Raw genomic sequence first — 20588 nt, 5'->3', positions numbered from 1 at the left:
TAGAAGAACTACAGTTCCAGAAATCTTATCTACATCATACTGTTCTCACCAAAATAAATTGTTGGTAGAGAGACTTTCATTGGCACTTACAGTATGAAACATAAGTGAAAAGCTTGTAGCGTGGGCTTATATGTTTAGATTTGAATTTATCTACATTAACAAGATATCAAAAACAGATATAGTGTTTATCTTTCTGTATGTATTCACACCAATGCTTTATAGTGGGAGAAACCCTGCTTCCCTTCATCCTGTGTTGCAAGCTGCTGATGGAATAGAAGCCTATCTTTTTGTAGCAGACATGCTAAACCTCCTCCCTGCCACCGTTATAAAGTTCTGAGTAATCCTGACAGGCAGCATAGCGATGAGTGAGATTTCTAGTCACTGTAAATTTTAGGCCTTTTACCCATAAACATATTGCTTAATTTTACAAAGATTAATTCATGTGCTTATTTTCATGTCATTTGCACAGATAGAATATTTAGTCTGCATAAGGTCAAGTGCTCGTGTAAGACTTCGAACGACTGCGATATAAATAGTTCGTATATTTGGCTATTTAGAACACCATTGCTCATGCATGCCTATCAGTTTCAGTAGAAGTTTTGCGTGTGCAAGAGATATAGGGTCACATTTCAAATGATGTCAGTGAGGGCTCCAGAAAGCTTTGCAAAGCTGCAAAACTTGACTAGTGCGGAACCATTTGACTAGCTGCCTCATTTCTTTTTCTCCCTCCACTTCAGGGCAAATTGACACATTTAGCTATTCTTCAACATTCATCTTTCCTACTAAGTTATATGGTTATTTACCTGATTAGGTTTCTCAAAGTAAAGTTTAATAGATTTTTTTTTTTTTCCTTCCCCAGTGAAGGTGAGTTCAACGGTTATGTAAGGCAGAGGCCAGCCAGGCAGAGCCCTGCCAGTACCCCTCAGTCCTGGCTTTCAACACAGTTGTTATTCCAGTAATGTCTCCCTCTCCTAAGCTGCGGCTGCCAACTCTGTTCAAATGTGCGGTGGTTTTCTGCTGTGGGCAAAGAGCCACCAAGACTGAAGCTGGATCCACGAAACTCATTTCATGGCTAAATGCCGATTCCCTTAACCATAACTCTCCATAGGTAATAAATGGTGGAAGTATGCCACAAAGCAGCTTGCTTTTTGGGGGGAAGTAGGCAAGCACCTCACTGTGCTGGAATATGAAAAAGTTTGTTGCCCCAAAGCAACAAAGTTATGTTCTAATAGTCTGGGGAAGGAAAAAAAAAAAGTGCCACCCCCCACCTTTATTTTTTTTAATTCCTTTTTTCTTGGATGAATTTTAAATGGCTATTTGTGAGGAAACTACTTTTATTCCAAACAAGGATTCATCTGTCTGCTTTTGCAAGAATTAAGTCTACACCAAAAGGGAAACAAAACTCACCCACATTATTCCTGTCTGTGTGGAATTTACCATAATGAAAAGAAAGCACCTCAGCCATTCGCCATGGGGCGTCTGGAAGGCTTGTGTTTTCATCTTACTAACTAGCTCCTTAAGGAGGGCAATTCACATTTCCCCTGGAAAAATCTCTGCAGACAGCAGAGTTGGCCAGCAAGAGATGTGACCTCTTCAAAATCCACCCAGCATTTCAGTAAGGACTAAAGACCAAATCCAGTGGTGGAAGACTGGCTACTAGAGTAACCAGCCAGATAATTTGCTTTTAGCATCCCTCCCCCTTACTCCACTGTTATCAGTAAGGTTGAACAGATTAAAACTGATGGGATCATTTAATTTTGTATGTGTGAGGATGAGTGCAGCTGCCTACTTTCTATACAGCAAATGATAACCGTATCTATTCTGTATAAACCAGTATTTATTTATACACTGAAGTTTCTCTTCTAGTTGGCAGGCCTTTTTCCTTCTGTGCTAATCCTAGACCCTGATATGGGAATGTTATTCTTTCCAGGATAAATTCATAAAACTCGGTACTCTGCCATGTAGAGGTTACCGAGTTAGCTTTGGATGAGCTTAACTAAGTTGTGAGAACCGGTTAAGTTGCCTTAACTTTGGACTCTTCCAAGCTAGTATGCAATTCTTCCCAGCAGAATTAATTATCTTAGGCATCCAACCAGCAATTTTCACAGCAAACTAACCCAATTATCTCTGCATGATACGACATTGTGTCATGTCTAAGCCCAGAATATGTCTGTCTACATATGGGAAAAATTAACCACAGGTTGTGCCATTGAAAATAGCAGTGGGTGCTCTAGGGAGAGGGATAGTTCCCTTCTGCCCTGAATAATATGAATATCTGGACTAATACCCACATATTGAGTACCAGCTATATGCTCAATTTTTGTGCCAACTATCTTTTTTTTTAAGTCAAAATCATTATAAGTAAAGGGCATGAGAAGCCCAGTGTTCTAACTTCCAGAATGGAGCATAAAGCAAAAGCTTTTTGACATCCATTTCAGCATTATCTAGCAATTTTGTCACGGTCGAGTGCCCTTACTAACTTGATAACAGCTCCAATTTAAGCAGAACAGTGCAGATTTTCTACGTTGCTCTGAAAGTGCTGATGAGCTACCGGTGGCTCTGGAGAGACTTGGAAATTCAAGGCAAACCTCTGACAACACACTTTTATTGACAGTGTGGTATTTTTATGACCTGCATTACTGTAGTACTTCAGCTTCTCATTATACTTATAAATTTATTCTTGTTGTTCCTAAGAAGTGAGGAAGCACTCCTCTTCCCGTTTTTTAAAGACCAGTGTATGTGCAGGGATGTTTAAAGCCTTAGCTAATGCCAGGCTCAAGAAATCTGTGATAGATTTAAGCACTGGTCTTCAAAAGGCTAAGGTGGGCCACTGGCTGACTTTCTTCTGTGACAGTTTCAAAAGATGTATTGCTTTAACTAATATAATATATAGAAATGTAAAGAAACAAGCACAATATAAAATGTAAGAGGGAGAACATCACTTTCTGTAAGAACTTTAGTACACATAATTACACTGATACTAAACATATCTTGGGCAGAGCACATCATAGTTATTATCTATCATATCCTCAGGAAGCACGGCTAAGTGACCATGTACTTTAGTTGTTCAAGTTCTTTTTCACACTTGGATTATAAATATCCATTACTCCAATGCTGAAAGATGAGGGTGTTATGCTCTTAACCTCAAGTTGAGTGACATCTAGTCAGTCCATTGAAAACCTACCTACTTTCACTATAGCCATTGCAAGTGTTTAGGCATTTATTTGTTATTTTCTATTATTTTCTGTTTTCCAGCAGAAAGATAGGAATAAGATTTTCACTGCAAACCTCTCTTCCTCAACCTTTATAGAAAAAGAACCTCATCCACATAATCCATGTTACCTCAAGGAATGTGAACTCACAGTAGCAAGTCCAGTGTTACTTCTAAAAACTTTTAAGCTAACCCAGAACCAGTAGTATAGCCCAGATACAGACCTTGTCTCACAAAAGCAGCTGTTACCGTTTTAGAATACTGCTCAATAATGTACAGTTCCAAGTACGGACAGGTCTTGCGTCAAAGATCCCTGAAGAAATACAGTCAGTACTCCAGGCTCCTGTGTTTCTTTTCTTACTAAGTAATTGCAGTTGCTGAGACTTGCCCTCTAGATTTCTGTCAGTGCTGGGTCACTGCTACAGTAAATGACAGCATGACTGTTTCAGCATATTTCAAAGACTGTGCAGTAAAAAAAGATGTCCCTCTCTGAAGGCACATGGTGCTTTGTTCACTAGTTACATGCACAGATGTTATAACATCAGCTTTGCATTGATCAGTGACAAACTTTGTCTTTCATTCTCTTGGAAATTCAATTCCCTTGTAAAGCCTGAAATTGGACACTACATGACGCATTCAGCACAAAGTCTTAGACCTTTTAGGTTGCACGATTTCTGGCTCTTGCTCTTCTGTACAGAGCTCAGTATGAAAGGAGACGTACTGGAATGGGCATCCTCTGGCTTTATAGCACTACCAGAACTGCACACATTTCTGTGATAAATTAAGCCAGTGGAGTTTGTCTCCAGCAGTTGACCTCAGAGCAACCATATAATGTGAGTTTCTACTTCCCATGCCTCTTACAGAGCCAGTTGTGGGATATCTGCTTGCACTTAGAATGATCTCAGCTCTGTACGTGATTTGGGATACCTTGGGCTGAAATGTAACATCCTATATTATATATGACACTACAGTCCTTAATTTGTTAGAGACACTGTAGAATAATAATAGCAGGGAAAATATCTTTAAATACAAGAGATGTAACTTCTGAGAGCCAGTCACACCTTTGGCATGTACCCTTGGAGTCATTTTTACATTCCTAGCAGTTTCCTTACAGAGCACAGCATATGTTCTCATTCTTGCACATGCATATACTACAGGACATAGATAATGCATGTAATGGAAACAAGATCTTGTTCTGCTCACTGCTCCTAAAGAATCATTTGCATTAAGGATGATGCCAAACTCCCAGTTTTGGACTGACTTGTTATAAAAATGCTAAACCAAATGGTGACCAACCTGTGCAGAAGACTTTCATCTTCAGGTCATTTCTTTGTTCTCCCCTCTGCCACCCCCCCTTTTTTTTCCTTAATGAGAATTTGCATGGATATAACTTTCTTCATGGATATAACTTAGAACTAGAGCATTACGAACTTGATGGTATTTAAGCTGTAGATTATAATTGGCATGATAAAGGATCACAAGTGTATCTTTTCTGTCAGCTTGTTCCATTAAGAACCTCTAACCATGGATCATTGATGTAACAGATCATTACGGCCCATTGTGTCAGTTCATCTGTTGGGATCTGTGCGCTATAAGCATGACAGATTTCCTCTGCAGCAATTATAGTCTATTGTGACAATAGGATTTAATGAATATAAACAACAAACCACATAATCTGTTATTACAGAACACAGCTATGCACCCAGATGGGAATTAAGTTCCTAGACATTGCCAGTTGCAGTTTTTAAAATTGTGACTATTTCAGTCTTCAAGTTATTAGATGCAGTGCCCTAATTTACAGCATAGATTTATCTCAACCCTGGCAGGTGAAACGTCTTCAGAATTTAAAGCCTAATCCTGCAAGTGTCCCGTGATTTTATTTTTTCTGAGTAAATATTATCTTTTAGGTTTTTAGACACTTACTCCCTATCTTTCATTGTGATACTAGCCATGCTGTTAATGTTTCAGTACTAGCATTGTAGATGAAACAAGTAAATGCAATAAAATTGGTCACAGAAATTAAAGAAACATAGCAGAACATTCCTGTATTGTTTCCAAAGAATAGACACTTCTACTTAATATCAATTTTTACAAATGATGGGCAAAGTGCTATATGAGCACAAATCTGTAAAATCACAGTGATTGAAATTCTGCTGATTGATGCAGCTGAAGGTCTGACCTAGAGGCTTTTGATACATATTTGTGAAATTAATACTCCTTTTCAAAGTACAGATTTTCACCTTTCAAATAGAGTTCTGGACTTGAGTACATCAGAGTTTTTTATTATAGTGTTGGTACAGCTATATTTTCATCTATGCAGATGAGCACTACTGGACTATACATACACTTTGTTTCAATAACTGAAAATTCACTATAAAGAATATATTAATGAGGACTACATGTGGATGAGCTATGTAAATGCCATTGGGAATCATCACAGCCATTATCATGTACTTTTGAGAAGAAATCCCCAATTAAACATACTTTCACACACTTCTTGTATCAAAAGGGGAAAAGACGCTTACCCTTACCTAGCATGCGAACGCATTTGGCATTCTGGTCAGGACTATCAAATGAGATTTCCCCGCACCTCTGAAAAAAAAAAAAAGCATATATTTAGTTAAAAAGTCTGTGATAGTATCCCTGGCCTTGTCCTCTGATACCTCTATGTTTTGGAACTAGAGATGTTCAAAGACACATTGTAAAAATGTCAAAATCAAAAGATTTTCCAGTAACCAAAGTTTGAGGAAGAATGGACATTGCTAATGTGCAAGGATGGGTCAACACGGTATTCCAGGGTGTTCACCAAGAAAAACTCAAGGTAACACCTATTACCTTTGTATCTATGGCTTAAGCTACTGCCTGATACACGTTACTGTTTGTCACCATCAGACCCAGTTATACAGGCGGCCTCATTTTACCACTGGTACACATGGCAGCCCTCCCCAGTATACTGATTTAGTTGTCACGTGGCTGCACCCTAAACTGGATCTGTGAAATGACCCAGTTGAAAACAAAACAAACAGCTATGCTGATCCAACAATTTGTATTTCTTTAAAACAAAATTATTTTTAAAAATCCCACAAATTTTAAATATTTATTAAGGAAAGCTGTCATTTCACAGAATTTGAACTCTCCATAACACCTTGAGTAAAATTGGTTTTTGTAAGGTGCAAATAATTTATGTCTCTATGCTAACATGTTTTGTTAATGAAAAATAATATTCACATGTACAGATATATTATCAGGACTGATGTTCTGTCCCTATACAAACCCAGTGAAGGAATATCATTACAGTTAGGATCAGAATACAGAATTGTTGGGTTGTTTTCAAAGATAAGACATAATTTTTGAGTCAGTTTAGCTGCCAGGAGAAACATAATTGGTGTAGCTCATGGGTCTGATCCAGCTCCGATTAAAGTCAGTTAGCATACAGATCCCACTCACTTCAGTGGTGTTTGCTTCAGGTGCTACAAAAATGTTAAATATTCTGTCACTACACTCAAAGCGTAGGGGCTTAAGGATGGCCTCATATTTTATAGGTAAAAGTGGTCCATACTTCCTTAACTACATATTTATGGTTTTGGTATCCATGACCAAACTGGAATAAAAGCACAGTGATTCAAGTTTGGAAAAATCACTGAGAGCTATCAATTTCCCTTCCTCTTCCTTTCTCTCTCTCTCTTACGCAGTTTCCCCTTTTCAGCACCTATGGCTTTGTCTGGTATGTAAGACAAAGTGGTTAGTACTGTCTTTTTCTTTCTTTCTTTCTTTCTTTTTTTTTTAATAAAAGTGACATTTGCAGCAAATATTAAAACGTACAAAGAATCAGGTAAGTAAAAAAACCGCAGAGCTTCAAAGAAGGTGAAACACAGCAACAGTTTCATAAATGAACAACACATTTGGAACTCACTATTTTTAAAATAGCCTTCACCTCCCTCACACCAAAATAAACACAAACAAACAAACAAAAGCCCATCTCCCACACAGAGTCTTTTCATGTATCAGTACATCTAAAAAGAGCAAACAAACGCCTGTATTAATGTGCCTAGGTGGGAGCACACACTACTGAAAGATTGTAAAAGAAAAACAACACCCAGCATTTCACAGTTAATTTTATGAATGCCCTTATACCAGCTCCCTGCCAGGAGATGCAGAAGCAGAAGTTTGCTGTTTATTCTTCTAGGAAGAATGTTAAGATATGGGCGTCTTTTCAGAGAAATCTCACAGCTGCTTCTTCTAAGTATACTTAGACAAACACAAATGTAAGAAAGCATGTCAAAATTTACTGCACACCTCACTCCTGAATTTACGCTGCTCTTTGAAAACCTTTGGTTATTTTTGATTTAGTCCCTCAGACATACTGTGTGTTCCAGACATATTTATATAAACATCACATTTCAGGCAGACAAGTGATGTCGTACAATATCTAACAATACTCACCAGTCCTGGTGTTATGAAATTGGGAAAATAGCTAATGTTCCCCAGAGTCCACTAACATCCCACAGGATCCATTATGATGATGGATGAACTTTCAAAAGTTTGCAAGTAAGATTCAGCTAACTGTATACAAGTTCATAGCCTTATCTGAATTCCCTTAACCCCTTCAACCCACAGAACTGTCTGAAAATCATGCTACAACAGTCAGCCTAGGAGATTTATCACTACTGGAAATATCAGGAGAAAAAGCTTCTGCAGCAATTTAATTTCTGATGCCAGTAAAAGCTCATAGGTGCACGTCAATGGGATGAAAAATAAGGTGTTGCCAAACTGCTCAGAGCATCTGAAAAAGATGTTGTTGGATCCTGGATGTGTAAAGTGGCACAGAAATGCAGCAGGCACTCATTTTTGCTCATCAAAAATATAAAGTTGTTTGGGCATTTTTGCTGTTAGCAAATGTTTTCCATGAATAAGAAGTAAGGAATGACTTGAGGATTTAATCTTTAGGATTAAACTGAGACTTTGCCACCATTGCTATGAATTCCTGCCAGGGCTGGATAAGCTTCTTGTGCCCTTTTCCTGGCCTGACTTACTTCCCTTTCAGGTTTGGGTTTGTTCCGTCCGCTTCTATATCTGAGCTGGTACTGAGAGATGAGACCAAGTGTCTCTCCAGTCCCAGTCCATTTCCAAACGAGTCCCAGAGTAGCTGCTCATTCTCTCCTGAAAGTTTCTAAGTTGGCTACAGAGTCAGTAGTGGATCCATCAGACAGCAGGAATAGGGATTTGACATTAGATGCTGGTTCTTCAAATTTTTCAGTTCAACCAGTCAGAAAGCAGAGAGAGGAGGAAGAATAAGCCCAGACATATCTGCTGTACATATGTAGACGTACACACACATATGTACAGCACCATATAAGTCTGTGGGGGAAGCTGAGAGAGAAATATGGCATCTCTTTTAAAGACTGGCTAAACAGCCTCTAGAAGCTGCGGCTTATAAACAGTACTAGCTGTATTCATAGGAGTCAGGTCTGGAAGAAGAAATGTTCCCATTTTAGAAGTAAGAGTATCGACGGTGAGCTGTAAACACCAAACAGATCCAGTTAGGAAAAGCAATGAACTCAAACAGGAGAGCTGCCTCTGAACTTCATTTCTTGAAATCTATGGTGAGGTTGGATTCATAGTCCTGACCTGTATTTGAAGCTCATTAAAGTTCCAAGATTTTGCTCTCTAAAAATATGATGAATCATATTCTTTGATCTAAATGATCCCTGAGTTTGGGATATTTTAGATCTCAGTTTGGGCTTCATGGTTAGGACAGCTACAGCACTGGTAGGTCTGGCTCCGCTATATGTAGTCCTGGATGTTGGACTGGTCAGTTTACAGGGGCACCCCTGCTGAAAATAAAACCACCGGTTTTCACTTCTCTGAAGTGAGACAGGATTTATTGTTGAAAATCTTAAAACACTGTTGTGTTTGGACATGGTCAGATTTAACAAAGAATTGGGTAAAACCAAGAAAAAAATCACCCCTCCAAATCTTCATTATACCATCATATCTCTTGAATCACGAAATTCTGGACTAGACTGTGGTTTGGTTTTTTTTTTTTTTTCCTCTTTCTGGAGAAGAGGAAAGTATACTTACTTTCAGTTAATAGTATTTTCAGTAATATAGATGTATTTCCACATAGCATTGCAGCCTGCAATTCATTATGTGTGTGAGCAAGTTCTTATATTCCTATAAGAAAATAAATTAATAAATTCTCTACTCTCAACTCCTTTTTTTGAGATCAGATGCATGCCATGATGTTAAGTCTGGAGCTGTTGAAGCTGAAACATAGTAAAGTAGAATGGGACTGACAAGTCCCCCATGGAAAAAGAGACCGAATCACGGAACAGCTGAAAGTGGAGCTTAAAAAAAACAAAGAGAAAAAAACAAAAAGAGAGAGTTGCTATTACACAATAGGGACAAAAGGACATGATATTCAGAAGAAATGTGACATGAACTCAGGTCCTTTGATGAGGTAAGTAAATTGGAGAGCTTGGCTGGCTACGACGGCCCCGTACCACCTGTCGGAAAAGGGAGATACCATATTACGCAGGCACCATCCTCCATAGCAAAAGACTCTGCTGGAACAGGGTGCTGTCAGGCAAGATGATGCTCTCTTTGCAAGATACTATGAGGAGTACACAGGAAAACAGGAAGTCTTCTGCAAGGAGCCCTATGTCAGAACAGTGTAAGTAAAACTGCACAGAAGTAGGGCACGACTGGCAGAAAAAAAGTTCATGCAGAGAGTGGACGGAAAATCTACCCTAGTTAGTTGCACTAATGCAGCAATGCATCTCCTATTACTTCTCCGGTATTACGTGATCATTCATAGGTTGGGTTTCCATTTTGCAGCATGCCTGGACTCACACCACCTGCATTTGAGGATTTGAGATATGTAGCAATAAACAGGGTGTATATACCCCAGACAGAATATACCCTTAGTTTTTGTTAGTTTTTTTTTTTTTTTTTACTTCTTGGAGAAAAATTTATCTATGAAAAAATGTTTTGAAGTTATTCTATTCAACTTCTATCTATATAGTAAATTAAAGCATTACACATTTTAAGAAGAGAGATGCAAATCATGTAATTGATATAAATAGGGCTAAATTCTTACCTATGACAAAATTCAGCAAGTAAAGATCTGAAAGTGTTTGTCATTCTGTCAGAATTGCAGTAAGTGGCATGTTAATTTTCTACTTATTAAATGCATATAATTAGCATTTAACCATTTTAATAATTTTAGAGTGTATAGCATTTTAAAAATATAGTAAGATTTTTTCTGGCATGAAATTTGAACATGCACAATTCTGACCTTTTTAAGCTGCAGACAACCAAGTTTTGAAAAGCCAGCTTAGTCAGTTAAAAGGTTATTGGAGTAGGAACCATATTTATAGAGTTCTTCACTCTGTTCTGTTCTGCATGTCCTGAGTACAGTGTTCAACACATATGTCTCTTCCAACATTGCAATAATCAGTGAGGTATTTGATTACATGATCAGCCAAATATGACAATAAAGATTGGATAATTTTCTTTGCAGTAGGTTACAGGAATTATTATACCTCCAAATAGAGGAGATGGTGTGTTAATTGCACATTGATTGCATGCCAAATATTTTTTAAGAATCCATCTGATTTCTTTTTTTAGAGGAACCTTAAGTTAATATGCTTTGCTTTTACCAATAGTAGAGAGATGTGGATCCTACATAACAACATTCTTTGGTAAAAGAGTTTTTTCTTTTCTTTCCTTCTTTTTTTTTTTTTTTTCCAGAGTACTGCATATAATTTCTCATTCCTTTAGAAATCAGAGTTAAAAGATGCACTCATAGACACAGCTGATTAAAAGAATTTAAGGCTGAGCAAACAGCTTCTATGCTTCTATGAAAAATGGATGATCTCAGAGGCAAAAAAATGCTACTGTTATTCATATTTCTGTTTTCCTATTATGTTCATTTCTCCATCACTTTTAGAAAGTGCTTGAATAAAGTCCCCTATTATGTAAAACATCATTCTAATTGCATAAGGATTTATAGATATAAAGTCTGTTAGTGTGAAAAGCAACACTACTTCGTAAGTCTTAGCAATGTTTTATAAAAACAACTGGCCACTCTTATAAATAGCTGAAAACTAAGGGCAATATTTCACAAGGAGTCGGGCCACATGCTCTTCATCTTCAGGCTGCCTGGGAGGAGATTTAAGGTGGATTCATCCCAGTGCTGATGAAATATCTGTGTAGGAACAGTAGGATTTCCAATGCCTTGTTACACTTGTGGTATTTCCAGTTCTGTGTCTCCTCTCTGACAGGGACAAAAGAAAGTACAGGAACTACCTGTACTGACACATGTGATCTGTCCTGCCTGCAGCCTTTTCACAAGCACCTCCCCCAAAAGGAAAGCCTTGTAATAATATCTGTTAGTGATTAAATCAATGTTTATGTAAAACAAGGAAGTTCCCTACCAATACTCTGCGTAATCGTGAGATGCACTTAAATGTCAAATACTTCTGGATTTTGCTGAATCTTTACCCATGGCCTTTGTTGGTCTCAGCAAAGGAAATTAAGCCATTGTTTTTATTTGTTTAGGGACAAAAGCTTCTTTTATCTATATCACACCTTATTTTAAATTTAACAGGCCTGCATTTGATCAATTTTCTCTGGAGTGAATGATTGTAAAAAGCTCACCCTATTCATATGACCTTGAATTGCCAACTATGAATTCTGCAAGAACTTTACTTAGCCTTTCTTATATGAAAATATGTGTATAATGAATACAACTTGAGAATCGCATATATAATCCTTCCCATTGGTAGCGAATACCACTTGAATCTTTCAGCTAATGAAATTGCCCAAGATCTAAAAAATTGTGACTGTTTAAATATTATGTCCCTGGGCCTTATTAACAGTTCCCATAATGACTATAGATAAAATCTTATACTTACCTGAAAATTTAGACCTACATTTGGCAAGTTAAGTGTTCCCCTAAATTGAGCTGCAAAAAAAGTACACTTACCTTGAGCTAGTATGTACTGTGTGTATGCCCACCCATTTATAAATGTGATGGAATCACAGCATACTGACAATTGCCTTAAAATACTATTAGCGGCCAGAACGCTGCCTTTGCTGCTCTTCAGATTACTGCTACTACATTGCAACTACTATATTGTAGCTATACCATATTTCACGGGTAAAGTTTCCAGCTTCCCTTTTGTGTATCAGAATTGAGGCATACTTAAACTGAAAATTCAAGTTCTATTAACATCTGGATGATTTTCTGCAGAGCAGAATAGCTATGTCTGGGCAGACTTGTTTTGAGAGTTCCTCCCTTTCCAAGCTTTCCCAGTGAAAGAGAAGGTTTCTTTTCCCTCCAGGAAGTTAAAACACATTGCTCAAGTAACCTTTCAACACTGTCAGTGTCAATCTCCAGCAGCACCTTGGCAATGCATTTCATTCTGGAATTTATCATGCTGTAGACCCTCAGCAGTCTGAGCGGAAGACACAGCAAAGTAAGTAATTACCACTAAATTGAGCAATAACTCCCAACCAACCATTGTTGCCAGTAGTCAGCAACTTGTTTGTGGGCTAAATAGCCCGAGGTGAACCTTTAGGCAGTTCATTTTCTCACAAACCTGTGATTTACTATGGTTAAGAGTGGTTTGAAATGGATTAATGTTGCTGGAAAATGGATATAGCAGTTTAACTGCTTTGTTTTCTTCTTCAGTTAAGGAAAAAAAAGTTTAACAGTGTGTGACTTCATTAGGGAGGCGCCAGTAGCCCTGACCCCCCTGAGAATCTGTCAGTGTTTCAATATGGCATCCCTAACTTTAAGTGTTTATAACATGGGAACTGGGAGCCAAATCTAGAATTACTAAGCAATAAAAATGTTGGGCTTTAATAAGCAGTAAGTCACAGTCGACTGTGCATTAACAGGCGAGGCACAACTTGTATTCGTGTTCTGAGGGGGTGCCATCATCCAAGAAATGTTAAAGAGCAGGCTAATTTTTACCCTCATGGGATGAATCTGTATTACAGTTCATTTTCTAGTTTACATTTTGAAGAATGTAAAACATCTGTAGATTACGTAATGGATCCTCCCACCACAAAACCAGTTCTAAGTGGGAGGGAAGATGGGAGCAAAATATCAATACTAGGGAGAAGGCAAATTCGTTGTCTCTATTTATTGTTGCTCTGATGTGAAACATCAAAGTTCTCTGTATTTAAATATCTTCTGGACCACATAATTGTGTTTCCTCCTCTGAGTTGCAGAGCTGGGCTGTTCTCATAGCTGCTTTCTATGGTCACTGCCATTTTAACTTTCACTTTCTATTGATGTATCTAATGGGAGGAAAATATAAGATTAATTTGTGAAAATTTAGGTCTCAGCATTTTATTGTCACGTATTTTCCACTGATCTACTGGATCGAAGGAAGGGTCAAAGCCTCAGAAGTACCAACTGACACACCACTCTTTCCAAGAAGCAAATCAAAGGTCTGTGGGAGAACGAATCTCCTGAAGAGTCTCTCAGGCTGTTCAGAGCAGCGTGGGATGAATCTTGGCACCCGCTTATTTGTGCGTGCGCACTGCACACCGTACGCTTTGCATACAAAAGCACAGTCTCAGGAAGGACAAGAAGACTGAGCGCTGGTAAGTCGACACAGGCATCGCGTTCCTCCTGTCTAATAAGTCTGTCACACCTTCTGAGTGGTACCAAGCTCCAGTGGCCACCTGCTTCTCAAGAGCTGGGTGCTCTCGGTTCCCTAAAACATTGGCATGCACTGAGGCAGTCCTGTTTCATCCTTTCTGGGACATCATTTTTAAGGAATGGGATTTGGTGAGAACAACCCAGCCGAAAGCATGCCAATGACTAGGTAACGTGTTCATGAGTCCACTGCTTTCGCTCACCTTCTGGCAGAGATGCAGACATACGTAACAGAAGTAGCACTGGACCAACAAAGCAGGTAGGAGGGAGTTAGAAGTCATCAAACAAAACTCAAAACACACATGTGGAAGGTCTATTCAAGCAGACAGCTTCAGCAGAAGTGAAAATAGAGCACTCAGAGGCAGAAGGCAGGAAACCACTTTTCCCTAGTTCCTCTCTTGTGCACCACACATTGCTTGGGTCTGAAGGTACCAGGGTCCCATGGATAGCTATACACTGACTGCAAAATTGGTTATCCTGTTAAAAGCGAGCTGCTTCCTTTCTCTTTTCTCACTCCCTTTCTCTCCTTGCTCTTTCCCTGAGGTAACATTGTGTTTGATGTCTGCCATCCATGAGGGACTCTGCAAATAAAACTCTGTATGAAGAAAATCCTTTCTGCAGCACTGTGTCATCACACGATGCCCTAAGGAAACCAGGGCCCAACTGCTGTGCAGGGAGGACACAACCAAAGAGTGGCCTCAGGCCTTGTTTTCATTAGCTGCGTAGATGATTTCAATGCGTCACAACATGAAATCCTCACTTCAGACTTTATCTCCTCAGCTTAACGCTAACCACTTACAGCTTTACTCCCAAATTTGATTCTGTTCATCCCTCTCAAACATTTTGAACTCTCCTGCCTCATACTTATTTTGAAACTCTTTTGCCACTATAAGCTATCTTAATACATAAGCACTGTCTTCAGTTGTTCTGTACCAATGGTCTGTTATAAAATTTTGTAGGCATCTGTCCAGCATGTTACCAAACACATACTGTAAAAATGGGCATCTATAGTGGTATTTTAGCCTGTTAACATATGCTTCCACAGTCATAACTATCAATTATAAGTACTCTTATATTAGTGCAGTTTCAAAAAGGAAATCAAACCAAAAAAGTAAGTAAACTTAGCACTGCAAAAGTTACTTTCAGAACTTCAAGTACAGACAGCATATATCACGTTTCTACATGCAGAACATATGGAGCTAAAAACCAGCAAGTATTGCTTTGACAGGAAAAAATTGCATTTCAAAAATTATCATATTAGACGTTGGGGAAGAGCATTAAAAGAAAGTGTCATTGATACTAACATTTCTTTTTGACAACTTTCAAAGTGGGATTAATGACATATCTTGGGCCATACAAATGCCATTATTGTCAGGAAACGTTTAGATGCTACTGCAATAATCACCATGAACATATTTCAGATACAGGGAAATCCATGGTTTTTTGACATATTAGTTACAGTTTCCAAGCATTGCAGCAATGCTAAAAAGACTCATTTTTTCCCTGAAAATAATTCCCAGAATCAGAGACTTTCTTTTAGAGTCCTTTTTCTTTTTTTAAAATGTGTGAAAGCATCAGTTCAGAACAGGTGTATGGTTGGCAAGTGCTGCACAAAGCTGCTCTTTTCTCTCACTTTTCAACTGATTCTGGTTATAATCTCTTAGCCAAGACTACATCTATGCCTATCCTTGAGACAGTAAAAGAATAGGACAAAGCTCCTGCAAATGTTTCTTTTACTTGTGGTAAAACTCATCATAGGAGTTTACACAAGGAATGAATTGCCCAGGTAGCTTCCTTCTTCTCTTGCAGGCCCAAGGCCTTCCCAAATGACATGCATCTTGATTCCCCATACAAAAGTCGTAAAAGCGTTTCATTCTAAAGAGGCTTATTTTAGACTGCAGAAACAACTGGAATAAAAACCAGCAAAAAGACTCCATGGGAACAAAATGTTCCCTAGGTCTGCACTCAAAGGCTTCTTGAGCCATCAATCAGCAGTCTACAGAAAATAAAGCCATCACAGTTTCATAGCTATCTGCGACTGACATAATCCTGTTTTGCGAACAGGTATTCAAACAAGTCTGGAATGATATTATAGAGTTCACTTCCATGTGTAATCCAAATAAGATCCTGAGCATATCGGAAGGTAACAGACCTTTTAAGTCACCCTACCGCAAACACTGGGTACCTGCCACACTTCGTTTTCTTAGTAAGTTTTCATCAGTAAGGAACGTGAAAGTATTTTAGACTTGATTATGAAGAACTGTATTTTTCAGAAGAAAAAAAGATCATGTACCCCACACTTTATGACATACAGTAAAGCGCATTATATAAGAAAGGTAATTTTTAGTAAAAAAGCAGGGTACAAATTAATTTCATAGAATGCCTCTGTACTAAACCAGCTTGCTTTGTAATAGAAACAAGAAAAAGGAAATAGTTACTATTCTTTCAGGCATTGCTAAGAAGAGACACCACCTATTATTTATGCAAGCAAAATGACAGTTAGAAAAGGATTTGGCTGAATGTGGTTCCCTCCCTTCCTCTGGATTCACCTTCTGAAGATAAATTCTCTTAAGAGACATGTCCTCCTGTTGTATGTAGTAAAACTCAAGTATTTTGCAAAAATGGCAAAGCCATGTTTTCTGTTACTCCCTATTCAACTACATATACTGCTTTTTTGGGGGGAAACTAAGAATTGTACTTCATCTGCAGATGAAAAAAATGTTAACCTGTTAACCTGTTGTTGTCATGGGAATAATCTTACATTGCCTTTTGGCCTGGTTTTGCTCCTATCTTCTACTCTTAGCTGCCAAAGTCAACACGGTGAACATATTACTGGGGCATTTTCTATCATATATCCCCTACCCCTCTGTACAAAACCAGAAAATGCCTTTGATTTTTAGTGTTAACCAATTTGATTCTGACTAATATGCATGGCATCATTTCTATTCAGTGTCTGTTACAAACCTTATCACCATACGTCTGAATTGGTTGCAGCAGGCATATTAAGTAATGTGACTAGTATCTGCCATATATAGTTCGTTCTTTATCTGGTCCCCCAAGGGGAAAACTGGGTGTACAGTGTAGCATTTTCTTTCCAAACGATTTTATTTTTAGATGTGTTTGTTTTTGTCTTATGTTATTTAAGTGTGGCTGTTATTATGTATTTATGTTAAAGATGGGATTGAAAACCAACTCCTAATATCTATTGGTTTTCAATTTTTTTCCTGAATTCCCAATTTTTACATGAGAGGTTTCAAGAAAAATAATTTTCCCTGTGTATTTTCAGACAATTGCTGAGATACTGAATGTCTTACCTAGTTATTTCTTTATATTAAGTCCCTGTTTTGGTAGAACATCTGTTTTATAAAACTCCCAAACAATTAAAATCTGTATCATATTTAAAACTATGGTGGACTTTTGAATCTCACTTGAGGGAGCGGGCCTCAAGATTAAGTTCATAAAGGAAGAGAGATGGAAATTTTCAGAGACTGATTTAGCCCACCTGATTACAGAGAAAGCCTGGATGCCTAACTTTTCATCAATTAAAGTTAGAAGGATTTAGCTGACTCTGAGTGTAAACATCTGCAGTATATTTGGACCCTAAAATCAGTGTTCATCCTGAATGTTAGAGGCTGGATTTGCACAACAGAAGAAATGTTCTCCCAGTTGCCACACACCAGCAAGTGGCTGGCAGGTAAGCCGAAATGAGGGAAATGCAAACAGTCTCACCAGGACACATGGGATATCCAGAATGTTTGGTTATAGAGGGAAGCCAGCATGGATTGTTTAACAACTCTAGATTCATTGCATTTTTTGTGAAGGAATTAAAAAGATGTTTTTAATACTGCTTTGGCTATAGTTATTAGGACTAATTGACCACTTGGGAAGAGTACAAGGAGAGTTGCACAGCACAGCTGTGAGACTCAGAAACAACTAAAGGAAAATATGCCATTTTCTTCACAGTATACAGAACACCTTTTCTGAAGCTATGGGTACATCCTGTTATTTCCTCTTAGCTTTAAAGAAATGATAAAGCAGTAGGAAAAATAATCTTTCCAGTTTTCCTATTTTATTTATCATATGCCTTTGTATATAACATATAATGCTTATAATGAAGTGTAAAAATACAGTTATAATTTATTGGGGGTAAAGATTGCTGAGTGAATTATACTTCGTGAGAAGCAGTGGTACATTTAGAAGTTGTGCAGTGCAATGATCAAGAGAAAGGAGCAGAAGCACTTGTCAGAATCTGAAAGCACCTCTTATTAATTCTGTCTTTAAAACATTGATACATTATTATGGTGTCTTTAGTATTTACATATGGCACTTGTCATTCTTCACAAATGAATTGTGGTTTCCCATATATTGCAATTCTGAGCCACATGAGTCTGATAAAACTGCACATATTACAAATGGTACATCCGTATCATTTTACAAAGAAAGAACAATGAAGTTTTTTACAGCAGCAATTAGAAACTTTGTTTAAACTAATTTTCCTAGTATTTCCAAAAATTCTTTTGAAACAGAATTTACATAATACATAAATAATGAAGTTATATCTACTTATCTTGGCTGACTTTATTTTCAAACTGAAAGGTACTGTTCATTTTATGCCGCACGATCCTAATTAATAAACAGTTCAGTGTTTGTTCAGTGCAAACAAGTTTTTCAGTGAAAATGTGCTGGGTTCCAATTAAAAGAGGTTTTGAAGTACATCCTGTTTATATGAAAACATGAAATTTGCATTTGGATCTAAACTCCTGTTGCTCAGACACATCTGTATTATGGGTGCAGATGCATTTCTATTACTTGAATGCTGGCCACGCAGTGCTAACCTAGTGACTGAAGCGACTGCAGCAGATCTCATGCTGAGACTGATACAAACAATGTAATGAGTTTTTAACAGGTCTCTGCATGTGGAAAACATTTGGTGTCTCTATGATTTTTTTTTTTTAAATTTATTTCCATTTTAATGTTAGTTATTTTTTACAATATTCTTTAACATTACCCTTGAGGCAGGCTAATTTTTACAGTTAGATACCGTAGAGATGGGAAATGGAGGAAAGGACTGATTACACAAACTTGTTAAAGGTCGCCAAGCCACTGAAAGAGCAGGGCAACATTCCAGTTGCCTTTAATTCTGTGTACTATTTCTTACATTAACAGTATGACTACATTTATCTTGTTGAGTAATGGATGAGTAAATACAGGAACTAATACAGTGCAGACTGATGAGCGCTCTCACCTCATAAAGTCAACTGAGCAACTTAGGCCAGAAGAATCAGCTTTGAGGGGAGATATTTTGAAAATAAGTGTCATGTTAGATCAGAAACACTGTAAAGATTTATTTCCAAAAGTCACCTCGGTGACTTAAGAGCACGGTTATTAAATCAGCCCTGTGCTTGTTGACCATTTGGTTTTTCCTTATGAACCTGTACGTAAGTAAATCCAGCACGTACAGGTAACACATTGGTGAGCATATGCAAGGCTCCATTTGTCTCTGATCTGCAAAGGGAGTAAAAACCCTGGCTGGTACAACAGTGATTCTTTAGCTAAACTGATCACCACCACCCCCGCTTCTCCATCCCTGTCTGGAAGCCACTGGAGGAATCCCTGGAGTATCAGTGGACAGCAACAGGACAGCGCCGTGACAGCAACAGGAGCCATGAGGACACATCTAAGGGAGAGGGCGAGCATTGCCAGCTCTGCTTATCAGATGGTCTGTTCTGTGTTTAGTATTGACACATTCGTCTTGCATGAAGCTATTTGGACTTGTACAAAAATGTGAATGAGGATAGAATGAAAACTGCCTTCTCAGGACTTCCCTTCAAGGAGAAACATAGAAGGGTTTGTCCTAATGAAATGTCTGTTTCAGAATAATCAAACTTGGTGAAATACCATAAAACTGAAACCAAAGAGATTCTAATTTTGAAAACAATCACCAAACAAAAACTCCTTAGGTTGAAAAATCTCTAAGTAAGACTAATCTTCCCATCTGGATATACAGTGATCCAAGAGAAGGATAACAAAGTTATTGTGTGGGTTTTTCAATGTTTTTCTTGTGTGCAGTGTGGTATTTCACAACTGACTGGGGCCTCCTTCCTCAGTACATTGGGAAACATCCATTGCAGTATTAGATTCCATAAATGAAAAAAAAATAATAGTTTGCCAGAAATCTAACTCCTGTAACACAAGAAGTTGGCTCTTTGAGTAGCTCAGTTTCTAGCCATTGCTAAATTAATTTACAGATGACAGACAGCCCTCTCTGGCCACTGGAAATCATGTTCCAGCTGAACTGGGAGGTCTACTGACACTGGGCTAGTGCTGCTTAGAAATTCCAGCTTCCACAGACAGTAACTGGCCCGGGGACCGACGTGGACAACACTCAGCATCCCCCATGTGCAGATAAATCAGGTAGCAGCCATCAACCCAGATTCTGAAGAGCAGAAAGGCAGCTTTCCTCTCTATGCCTAGTTCCTAAACCACTATCACTGAATAAAACTACTGTCTTCTATTGTTTTAACCACATACAAGTTAAAAAACAGGTCCTGTTCATCACTGAATGTCCACCAAAAAACTAATCCATCACATATCACTGGCATTCTGGACATTATTGTGCTGGCATAACCCTTCAAGGCTGCCTATTCACGTCTACTAGACAGTAGCTGTGTAGTTACTACTGAACTGCTCTGGTGGTACTCA

At 38.2% G+C, this 20588-nt stretch overlaps 1 protein-coding gene across 2 annotated transcripts in view; it reads right to left on the bottom strand.

The window, feature by feature from the left end:
* Window positions 1-20588, bottom strand: part of PDE7B (phosphodiesterase 7B) — a 178749-nt gene that overhangs the window by 112268 nt on the left and 45893 nt on the right. For both annotated transcript variants that reach the window (XM_075748191.1, XM_075748192.1), the window contains one exon: window positions 5743-5803. In XM_075748191.1, coding sequence (XP_075604306.1) covers window positions 5743-5803 — 61 coding nt within the window. The remainder of the gene's footprint in view (window positions 1-5742; window positions 5804-20588) is intronic.

The sequence above is a fragment of the Balearica regulorum genome, chromosome 3 (genome assembly GCF_011004875.1).
Source record: "Balearica regulorum gibbericeps isolate bBalReg1 chromosome 3, bBalReg1.pri, whole genome shotgun sequence".
In the NCBI taxonomy this organism is placed as follows: domain Eukaryota; kingdom Metazoa; phylum Chordata; class Aves; order Gruiformes; family Gruidae; genus Balearica; species Balearica regulorum.
The sequence above is the reverse complement of the archived record's forward strand: the minus strand, read 5'-3'. Positions and strand labels throughout refer to the sequence as shown.